Source organism: Ceratotherium simum, chromosome X (assembly GCF_057802395.1).
Source record: "Ceratotherium simum simum isolate JZ-2026a chromosome X, ASM5780239v1, whole genome shotgun sequence".
Lineage (NCBI taxonomy): Eukaryota > Metazoa > Chordata > Mammalia > Perissodactyla > Rhinocerotidae > Ceratotherium > Ceratotherium simum.
In genome coordinates this window covers 2,096,314-2,116,883 of record NC_141940.1, presented here as the reverse complement: position 1 = coordinate 2,116,883, position 20,570 = coordinate 2,096,314, and the positions used below count along the sequence as shown (strand labels likewise).

At 63.3% G+C, this 20,570-nt stretch overlaps 1 protein-coding gene across 1 annotated transcript; it reads left to right on the top strand.

Annotated features, from left to right (window-relative positions):
• Positions 1 to 2,855: 2,855 nt before the first annotated feature.
• Positions 2,856 to 19,254, top strand: PLXNB3 (plexin B3). The gene is made up of 36 exons (XM_014797519.2): positions 2,856 to 2,920; positions 4,318 to 4,443; positions 6,242 to 7,291; positions 7,798 to 7,977; positions 8,496 to 8,624; positions 8,705 to 8,805; positions 9,250 to 9,382; positions 9,519 to 9,675; positions 9,765 to 9,873; positions 9,953 to 10,067; positions 10,221 to 10,346; positions 10,429 to 10,545; positions 10,813 to 10,906; positions 10,990 to 11,159; positions 11,383 to 11,534; positions 11,814 to 11,919; positions 12,660 to 12,790; positions 13,046 to 13,222; positions 13,312 to 13,507; positions 13,648 to 13,887; positions 13,973 to 14,134; positions 14,215 to 14,366; positions 14,530 to 14,630; positions 14,710 to 14,933; positions 15,092 to 15,270; positions 15,551 to 15,617; positions 15,884 to 16,211; positions 16,341 to 16,444; positions 16,532 to 16,625; positions 17,004 to 17,182; positions 17,368 to 17,528; positions 17,772 to 17,919; positions 18,137 to 18,201; positions 18,267 to 18,342; positions 18,457 to 18,531; positions 18,774 to 19,254. Exons 3-36 carry the CDS (start codon positions 6,251 to 6,253, stop codon positions 18,876 to 18,878), a joined length of 5,694 nt encoding a protein of 1,897 aa, XP_014653005.2. The 5' UTR covers positions 2,856 to 2,920; positions 4,318 to 4,443; positions 6,242 to 6,250; the 3' UTR covers positions 18,879 to 19,254.
• The last annotated feature ends 1,316 nt before the right edge of the window (positions 19,255 to 20,570 follow it).

Sequence of the window (20,570 nt, the reverse complement as noted above, 5' to 3'; positions counted from 1 at the left end):
GGAACTTGACAAGCTGTTTCTCAAATTTCAAAGGAAAACTAAAGCGTCTAGACTAGGTGAGCAAGTTTTGAAAGATGAGGAGGAGGAGGAGCAACAAATGGAGGGGGAGAGCAAGGAGGAGGAAAAGGAGAAAGAGAAAGAAGAAAAAGAAGTGACTCCCAAGTATGTTTAGAGCTTCAGTAAGTAAAACAGGGGTAGACAAATAAACAAAAGGGACAGAAGAGAGAGCCACACCCACACAGGCATGGGACGTGGCTTATGACCAAGGGCTGACCACATAACAGTGGAGAAGGATGGGCTTAGATGATAGACACCTGTGTGGAAAAAGGTAAAACGTGATCCCTACCTCACACCACATACAAACAAACCCATTGTATATGGATTAAAGACCAGCATATGAAAACCTGTAAAGATATTCAGAAAAGAGACACAAGAGAAAATCTCTATGAGCTTGGGTAGGGGAGAATTTCTTTTTTATTTTATTATTATTTTTTTAATTTTATTTATTTATTTTTTCCCCCAAAGCCCCAGTAGATAGTTGTATGTCATAGCTGCACATCCTTCTAGGTGCTGTATGTGGGACGTGGCCTCAGCATGGCCGGAGAAGCGGTGCTTCAGTGCGCGCCCGGGATCGAATCCCGGGCCGCCAGCAGCAGAGGGAGCGCACTTAACCGCTAAGCCATGGGGCCGGCCCGAGAATTTCTTAAACAAGATAAAAATGACAAACCATAAAAGAGAAGATTGATAAATGTGATTATATTCAAATTAAGACACGTTCATCAAACGATACCATAAGCAAACTGAGAAGACAAGTAACATGCAGGGAGAAGACATAACAGACCAAGGACTGGTATCTAGAATAATAAAGAATCTCTCAAAATAGTAAGGAAAAGACAACTACATAGGAAAATTGGCAAATATATGATCAGGCATTTTACAGAAGAGGAAACATAAAGAAGCTCAATATTACTAGTAGTCAGAGAATGACAATTAAAAGCCTGGCAAGGCATCCATTGTACACACCCAATGTATTGACAGAAAGTACTAAGTACTAAGTAAAAGTACTAAGTACAAGTGTTGGCAAAGATATGGAGAAATAGAAATAAATGTCTATACAGTGGCAGTGGGAGTGTCATGTGGGACACCAGCTTAGAAAGCGATTCTTCCACGCCTGGGGAACGTGGAGCATACATGCCCTATGACCTGGCGAGTCCCCTTCCAGCGTCTAGAGAACCTGGCACTCATCAAGGAAACAGCATCAGGATGCTCAACACAGCACTGCTGGTTGCTCAGACCAGTAGAGGCTGCCTGCCCACCCCTCACAGGAACACCAATAAATGGAATCCCACACAGCTGACCGAATGGACAATCCGTGTGGATCAGCACCGAGACATCTCCAAAGGACAGTGGTGACAGGAAGGAGCCATTTGCAAAAGGAAACCTGCAGCACAACTCCCTTTCTATACAATGTTAAAGCTCACAAGACCAGCAAAGGTCCTTCATGGTTGCCAGCAACTTCAGACTAGGGGCTGCTTGTCATCTGCTCAGGAGGGGTGGAAGGGACCCATGCAGGCCAGATACATACATATTTACTAAAAATTATGTTGCCTGGTGACAGATTTATTTTCTTCTGTGGAAAGGTAGGACGAATGTTTCCAATGCTGGGATTGAAGATGTCTGTCTTTCCTAAGGCCACCAAGGACACATGTGTGTGCTTTAGGGGTGGGGGTGGGGGGAAGGACAGGCTGTGGGGAGAGGCCCAGCTGGCTATGGGCGGGCTGAGGGACAGTCCTTCCAGTCCTATTGTTCAGAGACCCTCCCTCCATCAAGTCCCCTCTAGTGACCCACCCCCCAACCCCCGTGCTCCAGTCACCACGAGCCAAGCTTCTCCTGCCAAGACACCAACAGCTCCATCAGCCATTCCCTCCTGCATTGTGGGCCCCTCAGTCCTCCTGTCCTTCCCCCCACTGCCTGCCCCATAGAGAGTGATGCCCCAGCAGAAATGACCCAGGAGTCTCCTGGATTTTCCTGCCTTTGTTGCCTGCATCCCAGCAAACACCAAGTCTCCAGGATTCTGCCTCCCAAGAGCCTGTCTGGAATACATCCACCTCGCTCCATGCCCACAGCCACCCCTGGTCCAGGCTTCCCCACCTTCTCCACCCCAGGGCTACCAGCTTGTGCCTGTCAAAATGCAAAGCTGTCTACAAGGCCATGGCCAGGTAAGTCCAAGTTCTCCCTGATTTGCTGCCCTCTGCACCCTCACGGCCCATCTTGACCAAGCTTGTGCTCCAGGCAGGGGGAAACCCGCCCCCGTGGACACGCCACCTGCAGGACTGGGTGAGTTAACATGCACAGAACACTTAGACCAACCCGGGATGGCAGGAGGACGCCAGTAGTAGTAGCACTGTGTGGTTCAAGGTCAGCCTCCCTGGTGCCCTGAGCACCCCTAGACTTGACTCTCTCTCCTTGGTGCCCCAGAGTGCCTTCCACAGATGGGCTGTCCTGGCAGTGGGGCCTCATCTGTTGGCAAGTAGGTCTGCCCCTAAGACCCAGGTAACTCTTGGGGCAGGTGGTGGTGGGCTTTGTCTCTGAACAGCGCCAGCTCCAGGCTCAAGCCTGGCACCCAGTAGGCACTTCGTGGAAGGCTATAGAAAGCCCACCTGCCCACCAGATGGGAGGGCACTGCCCACCCACACCTGCTCCAGCCAGGTGCCCATCGAGGCCAGCAGAGGGCAGCAGCGCCCTGCCTAGTGCCGTAGGGCGAAGGGGCGGGCGGGGAGGGGCTGCGCTGCCCGGCTGGGCCCGCCGGGATGAGTCGCGCTGGGCAAGATTGCATTGTGGGGAGGGAGGCTGGGGCTCCGCTGGAACGCACTCCTGGCACCACCAGCTGCTCCTCGGCCGCTGCCGGCGGCCTGCCCAGGTATGCAGGAGCTAGGGCTGGCGAGGGCATGGGGTACAGGGGCCGCCGGGTGGGGGGGCGCCGCCTCGGGGTGTGCTGGGGTCGGAGAAGCCAGAGGTCCTCAGGGCCGACTATCCTGGATCGAGCCAAGTCCCTCAGGCACCAGCCCCAGCCATATGACGACACCTCCTGATGCCTGGAGGCATGGTGCCCCCGCCATCGGGTAGCCCTGGAGCTGGGAGTTAGGACCTGGGGCTTCTGCCCCCAAATGGGAGAGCTGGTGCTGGCCAGGGGCAGGGCACAGGGTAGGGAGGCTGCCCGCCTGGCTCCCTGCCCCCACAGCCACTCAACCGGCCCAGCCAGGTGGCAGTGAGCCCCGCTGCTGCCACCTCACCCTGGAGCCTGCTTCTGCCCCACACCACACCGTGGAGAAGGCTGGAACCCCAACCCGAGTGCACCTGCCCCTGCCCTGCCAGGGGCCCCAGAGCCCCAGCTCTGCTGACTTGGTGTGCAGATGGTGACCTATGAGGGTGGCAGGGGAGCCAGCTGCCAGCCACCACTCTCTTCCCCACCCCCTACCCCACCCCATGCATGGAGGGGGGTCTAGGCTCATCCTGCGATGGTGTTTCCCTGAGTAGGGGTCAGTGACAGCCAGCAAACAGTTGCCATGCCTGAAGCTAAGGGCTGGGTTCCCAGGGACCATGCCTCCCACCTTCTCCTGTGCATCTTCTTTGCCTCAGCCCCCTCCAGCAGCATCCTCCACTGGCACTGCCCACTACCACCCTGCTGTACCTGGCATGAGTTTGCCAGTCCCCCAGGGTGGGGCTAGATGGGACAGTCCCATCGCTTGCTCTCTGGCCAGTCTTATTCCAGGCCAAAGGGGTGGGGGGAGTGGGGGGAGAAGGTCTCCCCTGCCCCCAGCCTGGACAAAGGCAGGCATTGAGGGCCAGGACTGGCACTTCAGCCCAGCATCAGGGCTCCCAGGGCTGAGGCTGCCATTGTAGGGGCTCAGCATCCTGATCCTCCCATGGGGGCGCCGGGGCCTACCCTGTGCCCTTCACAGGGACCGGGGGGGGGGGGACGCAGGGAGGAGCATGCTGGCTGGCATGGCACTGGCTGTGTGGGTCTTATTTTTCTGGCTGGAGGAAACTCTGTTCCTTTGTCCTCAGATCCCAGGGGGTGTCTCTCTGGGGGTGGGGAGTGGCAGGGAGCCCCCTGGCCAGAACAGCCCGGGTGGGGGTAAGAGCACCAGATAGTGGGCCCCTGGCCTGGGCCACTGGACAAAGGGGACATTGTTGGGGTGGAGGCAGGGCTGCCTTGGCCCGGCCACTACTGACAAAGCTGCCAGCTGTCGTGGAGCCCGGCCGCCGAGGCCAGCGTGAATGGGGCTGCGCCTCGACTGTCTCCCTCCCACTCAGGACAATGCCCCCCACAGCTGACTTGGGCCCGTCCCCACTGCCCTGGGGCAGCTGAACTGAGAAGAGGCGCCTCCCTCGGTGCCACACCACCTGGGAGAGAGCCCTCTGCTGCTCCCCTCCGTGGTGGTAAGTGCCTGGGTCCTTCATCCCAAGATGTCCCTGGAGGAGCAGGGCAGGTGAAACAGCACCGGGGAGCCTGGGCATGGGGCTCCAAGGTGCTGTGGCTCCCGGCTGCGGCCCCTCACCCCCACGCCCCAGACACTGCTGCTGATATCCCGGGTCTAGAGGAAATGCCCCTGTCCCCGGGCTAGGCCCAACCTTCCTGTCTGTGTTCCTGAGATAAGGGGCTTGGGGGCCTTCCTCAGAGCTCTGCCCCTGCCCGCATACCGCCAGGGCCCAGGCTTACGGCTCTGCTGGCAGGCTCCAGCATGCTGAGGGACCATGGGCCTGTTCCTGCCTGGTGTGTGCCTACCAGCCCAGCTGTGCAGGACCCTAGCTCAACTTAGGACCTGGCTTCTGTCCCCTTGTCTGTGGCTCTGCGCCCAGGGTCAGAAGGAGGGAGCAGTGAGGGACTGCCAAGGACCAGGGGCTCTGCCTGGTGTGGCGTCTCTTTCTTTGTGTGTCTCTCTTGCCTGGTCACCTAGGCAGCCAGCTGGACCCTGAGGCTGTTGGGCAGGGGCTGCTGCTAATGGCACCCAGCTGGGCAGCAGGGTGGGGGGACACAGCAGTAGCCCCACTCAGAGCCTCCTCTGGAGGCTTTGGGCCCCCACCCTTCCCCTCAGGGCTCAGCCTCAGGCCCCCACCAGGCCCATGAGAGCTACCTCCAGTCTGGGCTCCGAATGGCTCCGAATGGGTGAGGACGGGTGCCCATGCCTTGCTCCCGGCTAAGACTTTCTTTCAAGTCAGTCAAGCTCTCTTTCCGGCTGTCTTCTTCTCAGTCCCCTCTCTTTTCTCTCTCACCCCCCTCCACATCAACACTTCCCATGGGGCAGGGGCCTCCTGCCACCCCTGCACCCTGTGTTGTCTCTTGGTGCCCCTCAGCCTTCCCCAGTCCCCACTCTGGCTGGCTCCCAGCTCTCCCCCGACCCTTGCTCTGACCGGGGTATCCCCCACCACCCCGCTCACTCTGGGGTCCTCCCAGCCCTCTGACCATCTTTTCCTCTGCCCTGGCTCAGGCCGCCCACTCCTTGCCATCTTTGAGGCAGGCCAAGGCAGTGTCCATCTATGTCTCCGCCTACAGTTCTCTGGCTGCCTCAGTTTCTCCCTGGCTCTCTCTCTTCTCTACAGCACTCCCTCTCCCTGCTGGTGAGGGTACCTCTTTGCAGCTGGCCCTGGCTGCCCAGGGTGAGTTTTCTCTCCCTGGGGTGTCTCCCTGCCCTTGCTGTTCCTTGTGCTGCGGGTGTCCCCCTTTGTTGCACGGGGGCCTCCCTCCTCTTGCTTCCATGCCATCTCTCTTGTCTGGGTGGTGGGCACAGGACCCCTCCCCGCCCAGATATGGCTTCCACCGACTTTCCTTCTCTCACATCCTGGTCCATGTCCATGTCCTCGCCGATTTCGCTGGGCTCCTGCCCCCCTCCCTTTTGTCTGTAGGCTCCCCACCCCTCCCTTCTCCCCATCACCTCATCACCACCTCTGCAGCCTTGCCTCGCCCTCATCCTGCCTTCCTCTCAGTGTCTCTCTCTCTCCCTCCCTGCTCTTTTTGTCCCTCTCTTTGCTCCTCTCCACCCTCTGTCTCTCTCTGTCCTTGCTTTTTGCCTCTCTGTCCTTCTCTCCCTCCCTTTCTATGTCTGTCTCTCTTCTCGATGCTTCTCTCTCTCTGGCGCTCTCTCTCCACCCCCTCTGTTCTGCCCTGACTCTGCCCGGCAGGTGTGGGGTGGCCAGTGCTCCGGCCCACCAAGCCTCCTGCAGCTCTGCTCTCCCCCAGGCCCCTGCCATGGATCCCTGGCCGCCCTTCAACCCCCACCTCCTGCTCGTGCTGCTGCTGCTGCTGCTGTGCCCGCCGCCGCCCCCGACTCAGGCTCATCGCTTCTCAGCGCCCAACACCACCCTCAACCGCTTGGCGCTGGCGCCGGGGCGAGGCACGCTCTACGTCGGCGCCGTGAACCGCCTCTTCCAGCTCAGCCCTGCGTTGCAGCTCGAGGCAGTGGCGGTTACCGGCCCTGTCTTCGACAGTCCCGACTGCGTGCCTTTCCGAGACCCGGCTGAGTGCCCGCAGGCCCGGCTCACCGACAACGCCAACCAGCTGCTGCTGGTGAGCAGCCGGTCCCAGGAGCTGGTGGCATGCGGGCAGGTGCGGCAGGGTGTATGCGAGAAGCGGCGCCTGGAGGACGTGGCCGAGGTGCTATACCAGGCTGAGGACCCTGGCGACGGGCAGTTTGTGGCTGCCAATGCCCTGGGAGTGGCGACGGTGGGCCTGGTGGTGCCTACCCCAGGCCGCGACCTCCTGCTGGTGGCCAGAGGCCTGGCGGGCAAGCTGTCGGGAGGGGTGCCACCCCTGAGCGTGCGACAGCTGGCCGGGCCGCAGCCCTTCTCTAGCGAGGGTCTGGGCCGCCTCGTGGTGGGCGACCTCTCCGACTACAACAACAGCTACGTGGGGGCCTTCGCCGACGCCCGCTCCGCCTACTTCGTCTTCCGCCGCCGCGGGGCCCGGAAGCAGGCTGAGTACCACTCCTATGTGGCCCGCGTCTGTCTGGGGGACGCAAACCTGTACTCCTATGTGGAGGTGCCCCTCACCTGCCGGGGCCAGGGCCTTGTCCATGCTGCCTTCCTCACCCCGGGCACCTTGCTAGGGGCATTTGCCGCGGGCCCGAGGGGAGCACAGGCGGCCCTGTGCGCCTTTCCCCTGGCCGAGCTGGACAGGACCATGGAGCAGGCCAGGCGCCTGTGCTACACAGCAGGCGGCAGGGGCCCCAGCGGCGCGGAGGAAGCCACTGTGGAGTACGGTGTCACGTCCCGCTGCGTCACCCTGCCCCCTGTGAGTGGCTGGGCCCTAGACCCCAGACCTGCCCTCTCAGCCCTTGCGCACCACCTTCTGGCGGTTGCTCTGACCTTCTCTCACTGCCTCGTCCTGCCTGGCCTGCCTCTCTGACCCTGCCCCTCCATGGACCTGTGGCATCTCTCAGCGCAGGGCAGGGGCTGCAGCATGTAGTCCCCGGGTGTGGGCGGCTAGACACTCTCAGGTGACAGTCGCCCGTGACCTCTCAGAGGACGTCAAGGAGGGGCCAGCTTGGTCTCCAAGCCTCCTAGCTGCTCTTGGCCTGTTTCTTTTAGGCTTTCTCTCTCTCTGCTTGTCCTGTCACAGGGATCAGGGCCTCATCGCTCTGCCCCCAGTCCCCCAGGGCTCCCTGGCCCTGCCCTCCAGCCTGCCTTGCTCTCTTCTCACTGGCTACCTGGCTGTCCTCCTCTGACTGTCGCTCTGGGCGTGGGGAAGGTATCTCCTGCCTCTTCCGGGAACTGATTCTCCAATCTCTGCCCGTCCAGGACTCCCCCGAGTCGTACCCCTGTGGCGATGAGCACACCCCCAGTCCCATCGCTGGCCTCCAGCCCCTGGAGGCCGAGCCCCTGCTGCAGCTCGGGCAGCCCATCAGCGCCATCACAGCCCTCCACGCAGACGGGCACACGATAGCCTTCCTGGGGGACACCCAGGGCCGGCTGCATAAGGTGAGGGCCTGACAAAGGAGGGGCCACCCTAGCGCCGGCCCCCCGGCTCCGAAGCCACTACGCTGCCGGGCTGGCTCAGCCTCACTGGCCTGACTGCATGTGCCCCGGCCCTGCAGTGGCTCAGGGAAGCCCCAGGTGCCTTCTGCCTCTCAGCCTGTGTCCTGCTGGCAGGTCAGAAGGCCATGCCACACATTGATGGCTGGCTGGGTACCACTTCCTGCTCTGGCTCCCAGATGCGTGGCTTAGGATGACTGCCCAGGAGCCTCCTGGGCAGCCCCAACTTCTCCAGCCGATAGTAGGAACCCACAGTCAAGGTGGGGGAGGGGCGGGCAGTACCTGGTCCTCAAAGCCAGCCTGGCCCCAGAAGTCTCTCTGAGGTAAACTCCAGCCTCCACACTTCCTGCCTCCTCTATGGAATGGGATGTTCTGGGAGCCCCAGCCAAGAAAAGAGCATGTGCCCTGCATGGTCAGCCTGTGGCCATCTTGAGAGCCCAGCCCTGTCCTTGTGGTCCCCCCAGGTCTTTCTCAACGGCTCCCAAGGCCAAGTGTACCACTCCCAGCAGGTGGGGCCTCCAGGCTCAGCCATCAGCCCGGACCTGCTGGTGGACAGCAGTGGCAGCCACCTCTACATCCTGACTGCCCAGCAGGTGAGGGCTGTCCCTGGGGGCTGGGCACACGGAGCACAAGTCCCGGCATCCTCCACTTCTCTCCCCTGCTCCCTGTCCAGGTGGACCGGGTATCTGTAGCAGACTGCCCCCAGTCCTCCAACTGCACCAGCTGCCTCCAGGCCCGGGACCCACTGTGTGGCTGGTGTGTCCTCCAGGGCAGGTGAGCGCGGGACCCGGAAGCAGCTCTAGGCATGCCAGGGGGCCAACTCGGCTCCCTGAGGTGGAGACGCGAGGCCATTGCTGAGTCCTCCAATCCTGCCCCAGCCCACTGAACCAGGAATCTGGTTGGCACCCCTTTCCCAACACTTCTCATTGCCTCAGCCCCACCCAGGTGTCCCCAGCCTGCTCCAGCTCCCCTCCAGGCGAGGCTCCATGCGGCAGCCCCAGGAATCCTTTATGGCAACCCTAAGTCAGATCCGCAGCAGCGGCCCCACCCTCCCTCACAGTCAAGACCAAAGCCCGTGCACTGGCGGCGCAGCCCTCTGTGCTTGGCCGCTTCCTGCTCACTGCCCTCCAGCTGAGCCATTCTCCCAACCCCCTTGCTGCCAGTCACCCCGGGGAGCCTGAGACCCACGTGGTGACCTGATGGGCCCCCGCCCCGCAGATGTACCCGCAAGGGTCAATGTGGGCGGGCAGCCCAGCCAAACCAGTGGCTGTGGAGCTATGAGAAGGATAGCCGCTGCCTGCACGTCCAGAGCCTTCTGCCGGCCCACCACCCCCGCCAGGAGCAGGGCCAGGTGAGGCGCCTGCCACTGCCCACCTGGGGGGGTTCCCCCATTCTCCCACCCCACTCTGCCCTGGCTCCATTTCCCTTGGCAAGGTGGGCCCCCCGAGAAGCCCCTGCCTGCTCTGTTTTCCTCACACGTGTCTCAGGTCACCTTGTCTGTCCCCCGGCTGCCCACCCTGACCATGGATGAATACTTTCATTGTGCCTTTGGGGACTATGATAGCTTGGCTCACGTGGAAGGGCCCCACGTGGCCTGTGTCACCCCTCCCCAAGACCAGCTGCCGCTTAACCCTCCAGGCACAGGTGAGGGACCCCTGGGGCGGGGGGGCCAGGGCAGGAGCTAGAGGGGCAGGAGCCACATGACCTTCCCTGTCACCACCATCCCCTCCCAGACCACATCACCTTGCCCCTGGCCCTGATGTTTGAGGATGTGGCCGTGGCTGCCACCAACTTCTCCTTCTATGACTGCAGTGCTGTCCAGGCCTTGGAGGTGGCTGCCCCGTGAGTGCAGGGCCTGGCTGCTGGGGAGGGGTGGTGACCCCAGACGGTGCCCAGCCTGAGCAGTTCCCTGCTCCTCTAGGTGCCGTGCTTGTGTGAGCAGCCTCTGGCGGTGCCACTGGTGCCCCCAGAGCAGCAACTGTGTGCACGGGGAGCACTGCCCGGAGGGCGAGAGGACCATCTACAGTGCCCAGGAGGTGGGTGGACTCCCTCCACTGCTTGACCTCCCACTGGTCATCCAGCGGCTAGTCCAGCACATTCACTGCTACTGCAGACCTGTCCCACCCTATGCCCTGCCAAGGCCCCTCGACCCTCGACTTCTGAAGGGCTAAGGGGTCTCCTTTCCCCAGGTGGATGTCCAGGAGCGTGGCCCAGGGGCTTGTCCGCAAGTCGAAGGCCTGGCAGGTCCTGTCCTGGTGCCTGTGGGCTGGGAGAGCCGTTTGGCCCTGCGCGTGTGGAACCTTCAACATTTCAGAGTGAGCAGTCTGGTGGGCGGGGGACAGGGACAGCGGAGGGGTGGCTGATGGTGTCCAGGGTCCTGACAGTACCCACCCCCAGGGCCTCCCTGCCTCCTACCACTGCTGGCTGGAGCTACCGGGAGAACTACGGAGGCTGCCGGCCTCCCTGGAAGAGATGGCTGGGGACACGAGCCTCATCTACTGCCAGGCCCAGCAGGTGGGCCACCTCTGCCCCCCCCACCCCTCCCCCATGGCTCTACAGCCTCACCTGCCACTGGATGCCTTCTGCAGCCCTTGGATGCCCCCCGCCTCCCCCCTCACCTCTCAGCTTGTCCCAGGCCCTCAGAGGCTCGCCCTCCTCAACCTGTCGTCACTCACGAGGCCTCTGTGCAGGCCCTCGGTGTGCAGTCTGGTGGGAGATGTGGGCACTGAACAATGACACTCATCCAGGGAGGAGTGGCCTGATCCCACCCTCCACCCACAGTTTCATCCCTCCATGGCCCAGCGGGAGCTTCCAGTGCCCATCTATGTCACCCGGGGCAAAGGCCAGCGGCTGGACAACGCCCGCCCTCTTCATGGTGAGCCCGGGGGTGGGAGGGCAGGCAAGGAGGGGCACGCGGCAGAGGGGAAGTACCTCAGTGTGCTGTCTGACCTTCCCTAGTGACCCTGTATGACTGTGCCGTGGGCCACCCTGACTGCAGCCACTGCCAGGCGGCCAACAGGAGCCTGGGCTGCTTGTGGTGCAGCCACGGCCAGCCCACCTGTCGCTATGGGCCACTGTGCCCACCCGGGGCTGTGGAGCTGCTGTGCCCCACGCCCAGCATTGACACGGTGAGCCCCCAGCCCCCACCCAGGCCTCTGCCCCCCCACCCCTACCCTATGGCCCAGCCTCCCCCCTCCTCCTCCCACCCCCTACCCCCTGCTCTGCCCCCCACTGTCCTAGCCTCACCCTAGCAGCTCTGTCCCACCTCAGGCTGGTCGGCTTGCCGGGCACCCCCCATTGTAGAGTGGGTGTGGGTTTGGGGGATCCCATCACCATCCTTCCCTGCCACAGATCGAGCCCCTGACCGGCCCCCCCGAGGGCGGCTTGGCCCTCACCATCCTGGGCTCCAACCTGGGTCGGGACTTTGCCGACGTGCGGGACGCAGTGAGCGTGGCCGGCCAGCCCTGCAGTCCTGACCCCTCTCTCTACCGCACCTCTGCCCGGTGAGGCATCTCGGAGGCCAGGGGTGGAGGGACACCCTCCCAGGGAGTCCCTCAGAGACCGGCCACCCAGAGAGAAGGGAGGCTGGCAGCCAAGAAATGTGGGCCCGTGTCAGATACGTCAAAGGAAGATGAGCCAGGGGAGGGGAGAGGAGGGGAGCTGGCAGTGGGAGGGGTGGAGGGGGCGGGCTCCAGGCAGTGGCTGGCAGGTGGCCCATGGCTGGACACCGGGGAAGGGCCGGGCTCACGGCCCCAAAGCAGCTACTGAGCCTCTGCTCCCAGGATTGTGTGTGTGACGTCTCCTGCCCCCAACGGCACTGTGGGGCCAATCCAAGTGGCCATTAAGAGTCGGCCACCAGGCATCTCAACCCAGCACTTCACCTACCAGGTCAGTGCCCACCCTGGGGTGGTCTCCACGAAGGGGTTAGTACAAGGGAGGAGCAGGAGGGCACAAACACCTAGATGAGGTGGTAGGAAGTGTTGCCACATGTCCAGGAGGAAAGCCACGTAATCCGTGATCATTCAGGGCCCCCAGAGGAGGGCGGGCAGGGCAGCAGCGGGTCAGGGGGGAGGCAGGCAGCAGAAGCAGCAGCAGTGACGGGCTGACTGGGTGGGGATGCAGAGCTGTCGGGGTTTGCTGCAGGCCTGGCTGCTGCAGGCATGGAGATGGCGGAGACGCACTAGCCTGAGCCCTCGGCCACTGCTGAGGTCATTTTTGGGGCCAGGAGACCGAGGGCGGGAGCATTTGGGGCAGGGGCGGGTTAGCATCAGGAGTTCTGCTTGGCACATGCAGCACCCCAAGGAGACAATTGGATCTCGGGGTTGAGAGCTTGGGGGGCCTGGAAGGTACAAGCCGTGGCACAGGAGGAGGCCATCCCGAGGGGCAGAGACACAGTGAGGAGAGAAGACCCCCACCCTGGTGGGGCAGGGCAGTTGGAAGGAGAACTGAGGGGCTGCAGAAGCCAGGCACAGGGCTTCTGGAAGGAGGGCGTGGTCAGCTGTGGCCCAGGAGGCAGAGCTGGGAAGTGGGCCTGCATCTTGCAGCCTAAGGGCCTTGGGCACTGGAGCCGAGGTGAGGAAGCACCAGGCCGGGCTGCCATGCCTGCCCCAGCCTGCCCTGTCCTACAGGACCCCGTCCTGCTGAGCCTGAGTCCCCAGTGGGGCCCCCAGGCAGGGGGCACCCAGCTCACCATCCATGGGCAGCACCTCCAGACAGGAGGCAACATCAGCGCCTTTGTGGGTGGCCAGCCCTGTCCTATGTGAGTATCTCTCTCCTTCTAGTTCCAGCCCCATTGCTGTTGGCTGGGGGTGCTCCCTGCAGGCCTCAGTGTCCCGTGTGTAGTGGGGGCAGCAGACTCGGGGCTCCCTAAGGCCTCCATCAAAGTCCAAGAGAAATGGCCACTGTGCCCACCCTGGTAGTCTCTGCCCTTGTCAAGGGAAGCAAAACGGGCTACTTGTGGGGTGGCTGGACTGAGGCTAGAGCCCAAGATGCCAGACCCCTCCCCACTCTGCAGCCAGGAGCCGGTTTGTCCTGAGGCCATTGTGTGCCACACCATGCCCCAGGCCAGCCCAGGAGAAGCTGTGGTACGCGTGGTCTTTGGCCATGCCCAGCGCACGCTGCTCACCAGCCCCTTCCGCTACACTGCCGACCCCCAGCTCTTGGTGGCAGAGCCCAGTGTCAGCTTCCGGGGGTGAGGAGCCCGTGCACCCTGCTGGGGAGGTGGAGCTGGACTGGACTGCCTGCCACCCCTCAACTCTGCTGACTACTCTCCTGGCACAGGGGCGGGCGGCTAATTCGAGTCAGGGGCACGGGCCTGAACGTGGTGCGGAGGCCCCTGCTGTCTGTGTGGCTGGAGACAGTGGTGGAGGTGCAGGCTGCGGGGGCCCAGCCCCGGGACCTGATGCCAAGGAGGAGCTGCGGGGCCCCTGCTGCAGCCCCCCATGCTTGTATCCAGCTTGAAGCGGGCTTGCTGCAGGTGAGTCCCCCACCAGCAGGCAGCAGATCTGCCCTTGGGCCATGCCCAGTGAGGGAGGATGGGGCGGAACACTGTGCCCCTGGGAGCGAGCAGGGGAGCCCCAGCTCACCCGCCTCGTCCTGGCCCCGGCTGCCTTGCAGTGTTCCACTGTCTGCTCTGTCAACTCGTCCAGCCTCCTTCTGTGCTGGAGCCCCGCTGTGCCAGATGGGGCGCGCCCCCAGAGGGTCTTCTTCGCCCTGGATAATGTGCATGTGGACTTCGCCAGTGCCAACGGGGGCCAGGACTTCCTATACCAGCCCAACCCCCGCCTGGCCCCCCTCAGCCGTGAGGGGCCCACCCGCCCTTACCGCCTGAAGCCAGGCAATGTCCTGGACGTGGAGGTGAGGGCCTCAGCCGGCCGGCTCTGTGTGGGGGCTGTGGGCACAGGCTGGGAGGCCTGGCTCAGGGCCCTGGTCTGTCTCCCAGGGTGAAGGACTCAACCTGGGGATCAGCAAAGAGGAGGTGCGCGTGCACATCGGCGATGGCGAGTGCCTGGTGAAGACGCTCACGCTCACCCACCTGTACTGTGAGCCGCCCCCACAGGCCCCACAGCCCACCAATGGCTCCAGCACCCTACCACAGTTTGTGGTGAGGCTGGGCCCCGGGTGCACGGGTGGGTGGTCGGGCAGAGCACTGAGGGCCCGCACTCAGGAGCCCCACCCCCCCAGGTGCAGATGGGCAATGTGCGGCTGGCCCTGGGCCCCGTCCAATACGAGGCCGAGCCCGTGCTGTCTGCCTTCCCCATGGAGGCTCAGGTGGGCCTGGGCGTGGGGGCTGCCGTGCTGACCGCCGCCGTGCTACTCCTCACCCTCATGTACAGGTGAGGGGCCCTCCCCACCATGCACACATCTGTGAAAACTTCCCTCTCCACTTTTGGAAAGGGCGCCCCATGGCAGGCCTCAGGGCAGGCGGCCATCCCAGCTTGGTGGCCTTGGCCCAGGCAGGCCTGGACCTGTGGCTAACACCTGGTCCCTGGGCTGCAGGCACAAGAGCAAGCAGGCCCTGCGGGACTACCAGAAGGTTCTGGTGCAGCTAGAGAACCTGGAGATAGGCGTGGGTGATCAGTGCCGCAAAGAGTTCACAGGTGGGGACCGGGTGGTGGGGAGCGGGGCAGAGGGCCCACCCGGGCCTGAGCCCACACTTCAGTGGCTCCTGGCCTACAGACCTGATGACTGAGATGACCGACCTCAGCAGCGACCTGGAGGCCACCGGGATCCCCTTCCTGGACTACCACACATATGCCGAGCGCGTCTTCTTCCCTGGACATGGCGGCTGCCCACTGCAGCCTGTGCTCGAGGGGCCTGGGGAAGAGAGCCGCCGTGCCCCCATGCGCCATGGCCTCACTCAGCTCTCCAATCTGCTCAACAGCAAGCTGTTCCTCCTCACAGTGAGGGCCACATGGGTGGGCAGGGTGCCTCAGGGGGCAAGGAGGTAGGGCTGGGCACAGACTGGGCCAGGTGGCAGGTGTGGGCACAAAGGTGGGAGGACTTGTGGGGCATGGGGCTTCCCAGAGTAAGCACCAGCCCCCCCCCCGCCCCCGCCTAGCTCATCCACACTCTGGAGGAGCAGCCCAGCTTCTCCCAGCGAGACCGCTGCCATGTGGCCTCACTGCTGTCCCTGGTGCTGCACAGTAAGCTTGAGTACCTGACCGACATCATGAGGACACTGCTCGGCGACCTGGCCGCCCATTATGTGCACAAGAACCCGAAGCTCATGCTGCGCAGGTTGGCCTCAGCCTGACCACGGTCCTGGCAGCAGGGGTGGTGGCTCCCACTGAGCTGACCCCCCAACCCCCTGTCCTGAGGTGGGCGAGGCCAGGAACCCCCAGGAGGCGGGCTAGGACAGAAGCCACCAGTCAGGAAGCAGACAGGCATCCTCACCAGGGACCTGGGCACAGAGGGCTGACAGGCGGCAAAGCTCTGCCATCCCCCTGCTGCCCACTCAGCCCAGGGACAGGGTGGCCCTGCAACACCACATCTCTGACCTGGGGCCTGCTCGCTACAGGACGGAGACCATGGTGGAGAAGCTGCTCACCAACTGGCTGTCCATCTGTCTCTACGCCTTCCTGAGGGTGAGGAACGCCCTGGACGGCACCTGCTCCCCTCGCTCTTTTGGGGGCTGTGAGGCTGGGGCGTCACAGACCTGTGCCCAAATTCCCCCAGGGGCCTCAGGGCATGAGGGCACGGTGAGGGGGCTGGATGTGAGGCAGAGGCCGGCTGCCATTGTCCGCCCCCGCTCTGTGCAGCCGGCCGCCCCTCCCTGAACCCTCTGCACCTCCTGAGCCTCGCACAGCATGCCGGTCTCCTGGTTGACGCTGGCCCATCCTGATGGTTGCAGGAGGTGGCTGGTGAGCCGCTGTACATGCTCCTCCGGGCTATCCAGTACCAGGTGGACAAGGGGCCTGTGGACGCCGTGACGGGCAAGGCGAAACGGACCCTGAACAACAGCCGCCTGCTGCGGGAGGACGTGGAGTTCCGGCCCCTGACGCTAATGGTGCTGGTGGGCCCCGGGGCTGGCGGGGCCCCCGGGAGCAGCGCGGCACAGCGTGTGCCCGCCCGGGTCCTCGACACGGACACCATCACCCAGGTCAAGGAGAAGGTGTTGGACCAAGTCTACAAGGGCACCCCATTCTCCCAGAGGCCCTCAGTGCATGCCCTAGATCTTGGTAAGAGAGCCCGTCCCCCCCTCCCTGCCTGGGCCTGTTCCCACATCTCCATGCTCAGCTCTGCCTTGCTCCATATGGCGGACTTGGGGAACAGGCTCTGGGCTGATTGGCTTCCCTGGGTCCCTCCAGAGTGGCGCTCGGGCCTGGCTGGTCACCTAACCCTGTCAGACGAGGACCTGACCTCGGTGACCCAGAACCACTGGAAGAGACTCAACACTCTGCAGCACTACAAGGTGCCGGGTGGGCATGGGCCGGGGGGCGGGCCCCCGCCTCTGGATCAGCCAGGGGAGGAGCCCAGCCTCTCCTCCCCTCCCCGCCAGGTCCCGGATGGAGCCACAGTGGGGCTCATCCCCCAGGTGCACAATGGAGGTGCCATCTCCCAGAGCTTGGCCCAGAGCTGCCCCTCACGGGAGAGTGAGTCCTGCAGCCCAGACGCACTCATCTGTCCCCAGGACCTTGAGGCGAGCCGGCAGGAGTCCTGGGGATGCCATCTGCCTTGCCTGGTTCTCCCCACCACCTTGCCAGCGGGCAAGCCAAAGCTCCAGGCTGAGCCAAGGGCCTGGGGTGGATGAGGGCAGTGGTGTGTCCTGGTCAGGGAGCTCCAAGGCAGTGGGGTGTTGGGCTGAGCAAGTCCCTGGGCTGCCACCCTCCTCTCCACATCTCCCCTGCCCTACTTTCTTGGCTCCCCCCACCCTGCTCCACCCCACCAGGTGAGGGGGCTGGGCATCCTCAGCCAGTGGCGTGGGGTTGGGGGCAGAGGCATAGGACTGAGGTGGGCTTCTGTGCCCTCAGACATCCCCATGCCAGAGGACAGTGAGGAGGGTGGGGTCCGCCTCTGGCACCTGGTGAAAGCCACTGAGGAGCCAGAAGGGGCCAAGGTGCGGCGCAGCAGCCTGCGGGAGCGGGAACGGGAGCGGGCACGGGCCAAAGCCATTCCGGAGATCTACCTCACCCGATTGCTCTCCATGAAGGTCGGTGTGGTGGGGGAGCCAGGTGGCGGGGAAGGCTCACCAAGGGGGCCCCAACTGAGCTGCGGAGAGGGCATGGCCCTGAGAGGCAGAGGGGCGGCCCCACCCGCTGACAGAGCCTGGGGCTGGCCACCACCCCGAGGGCCCCACATCCTGCTCGTCACCCAGCCCCCTCCCCTGCCTTCCAGGGCACACTACAGAAGTTTGTGGATGACACATTCCAGGCCATCCTCAGCGTGAACCGGCCCGTGCCCATCGCTGTCAAGTACCTGTTTGACTTCCTGGATGAGCTGGCAGAGAAGCACGGCATTGAGGACCCGGAGACCCTGCACATCTGGAAGACTAATAGGTGCCTCGGCTGCTGCCCCTGCCCCCAAGCAGATGGGACATGGAGTCCCAGAGGGACAAGGACATTACCAGGGCGGGGGTGGCAGGCCCAGGACAGGAACCCAGGCTTTGCGGCACCCACCCTGGATTTCTGGCTGCCCTCAGCATGGGCTCACAGTACAGCTCCCCAGGGAATGGGGGTCCTGGGCTGGGGCCCAGGCTGATGATGTGAGGCCCCATGCCCATGGACGGCCTGTGTCCCCAGCCTGCTGTTGCGGTTCTGGGTGAACACCCTGAAGAACCCACGGCTCATATTTGACGTGCGGGTGTCGGACAACGTGGATGCTATCCTCGCCGTCATCGCCCAGACCTTCATCGACTCTTGCACTGTCTCAGAGCATAAAGTGGGCCGGGTGAGAGCGGAGCTGGCTGGCGGCAGCCAGGGGCTTCAACAGGAAAGGGTGATGGGGAAACCATGGGGGCTCGATGCAGAGCAGGGTGGGGCTGGGGGATGGTGCCTAGTGGGGGCCAGGAGGTCAGGGGGACGGGGCCCTGGTGGCGCTGTCAGGGTGACAGGGTCGGAGCTCCACTCCCTCCCCGCTGATGCCCCACCCCCCCGACCCGGAGCAGGATTCCCCGGTGAACAAACTGCTCTACGCCCGGGAGATCCCCCGCTACAAGCAGATGGTAGAGAGGTAGGTGTTGGGGCATCACGGCTGGGGGTGGGGGCTGCCCGCGCTAACTGTGTCCGCTTCTCCAGATACTACTACGACATTCGCCAGAGCTCTGCGGCGAGCTACCAGGAGATGAACTCGGCACTGGCTGAGCTCTCTGGGGTGAGGCATGGTTCAAGGGGTACAATCCTCCACATTTAGGGGGCAGAGTGGAGAAGGGAGGCCTGGGGCTTGAGGCCCAGGCTGGGGCCTCATCCCCCCATGTGCTGCCCCCAGAACTATGCCTCTGCTCCCCACTGCCTGGAAGCTCTACAAGAGCTCTACAAGCACATCCACAGGTATTACGACCAGGTGAGGCCCAGGGCACTCCAGGGGGGAGGGGCAGGCCCCCAGAGCCCAGAGGGAGGCCCCAGGAACCTACCTGGGGGCAGGACGGAAGGGGCTTGGCTTCCATCCGTATTCCTCAGGGAGGCCCAGGGCAGCCCCTACAGGATCCCCAGGCCAATGCTGAGACGGAAGCAGAGCTGGGGGCCCCTGGGCCAGTGAGCAGAGGGCTAGGGCCTCAAGCAGGGTGCCCTCCTCTGCCCTGGCAGATCATCAGCGCCCTGGAGGAGGACCCTGTGGGCCAGAAGATGCAGCTGGCCTGCCGCCTACAGCAGATCGCCGCCCTGGTGGAGAACAAGGTGACTGACCTGTGAGCTTGGGCCACAGCAGGTTCCAGAGGCCGCCAGCTTGGAGAGCAGCAAGCAGGACCCACCACCGCAGTGCCTTATGACCTCTGGGTCAAGCCAGCACCGAGAAGGGGCCAGCAGGGGGGGCAAGGGGCACAGCCAGGTGCTGTGCCCGCCCCGGGGGCTCCCTGCTGCCTCTTCCCTGCACCTACCCACCCTTCCTTCCCCCACCTGGGCTTCTTTCTAATTTATAGCCATCCTTACCCCTTCCCCCCTCCCCCACTGTATTTATTTGCTTGCTAGAGAATCACATCTGGAAATAAAATAGAAATCTGCCTTTTTAGACAAAGCCCCTGCCTTCCCCAGCGAGTCTACTAGGTGCTCCCTGCACGGCCTTCCCCTCGGCCCCATGGCTGTGGCTTCTGCTGCCTGAGGAAAAATGGGGTCATCAGGCACCCCCAGGCCTTGCTCTCCTCCCTCCACTTGCCTCCCCTACCCCTGTCCTCCTGCCCCCATCTATGCCCACTCCACCCTACCAGTTCTTTCCTGGCACAGGGACACAGGGCTAAGTGTCTCCCACCTTAGGCTAACTACAGTCATCTCCACGCCCCCTCCTTTTCATTCTGACTCCCCAACAGTCCCCAGCCGGCCTCCCAACTCCACTCTTGCCCCCTCTATTCCCTCCTGGCAGCAGTCAAAGTGATCTTTCTAAAGAGCAAAAGTGCCCAGCAGCCTCTGCTGGAACCCACTAGAGCCCACAGGTGCCCCTTGGCCACCCGAGGCCTCCCTCCTTTCTCCCACAGGGGTCTCCAGCCCATCCTGCTGCCGCTTACCCACCCACCCCCTTTCTCGAGACCCGATTCTTCCTGGTCTCTCGTATGCAGCCCCAAGGTCACAGGCTCCAGAGGGCTTTCCCTGACCTGGATGTCCCTCTGTCACAGCTCGCTCGAGATGTGGGCTTGTTTGCTCTCCACTAGAGGAGAACCCCTGAGGGCACATGTTGGTGAAAACAGTGAGCAAGTCAGGGATGGCAGGCCTGGAGCAGAGAGGGAGCTGGGAGGGAGAGCACACAGACTCACCGTGGGAGTCCTGGATGGGCAGGTTCCCAGGCTTCCACTCAGGCCCGGCACCTGTGGTGGGAGGAACGAGTTGCCTTCAGCTCAGGCCCCTGACCCTCACCCAGCCAGGGCCCCCAGTGACACCACATTCAGGGAGAGGAGGAAACTGGGCTCCCATCTGTCTTAGGGGTCAAAGAGCCACAGGCAAAGTGGGAACCTGAGAGTGGGCAGGGAACGGGGTACCCATAGGAATGGGAGGAATCACCTCAGGGAAGGCTCCCACAAAGGCCAAGCAGGAAGCCAGAGAATGTTCCAAAAGTGTCACTTGGTGCCCTACGGCACGTGGGGGGGTGGGGTGGGGCTCCGCCTGAGTACCAGGTTGCCATGTCCACCATGTCCTTGCATGGCTGTCCCCCTCGGCAGGCTCTGGAGTGCGGGGACTCAGCATGGGGACCAGGTCACTGCCACATCTGCACTCAGTGGGCCCCTCTGCCAGCCCTGGGGTGCAGGGGCTTAGCCTGGGGAACGGGTGACCACATCCCCACATGCCTGTCTCCCTTGGTCCTGGGATGCGGAGGGGGGCTCAACGAGGAGGCCGGGTTGTGCTACGTCCCCGCGGTGGCCCCCCTCTGCCAGCCCGGCGGGGGTGCGGGGGCTGGGG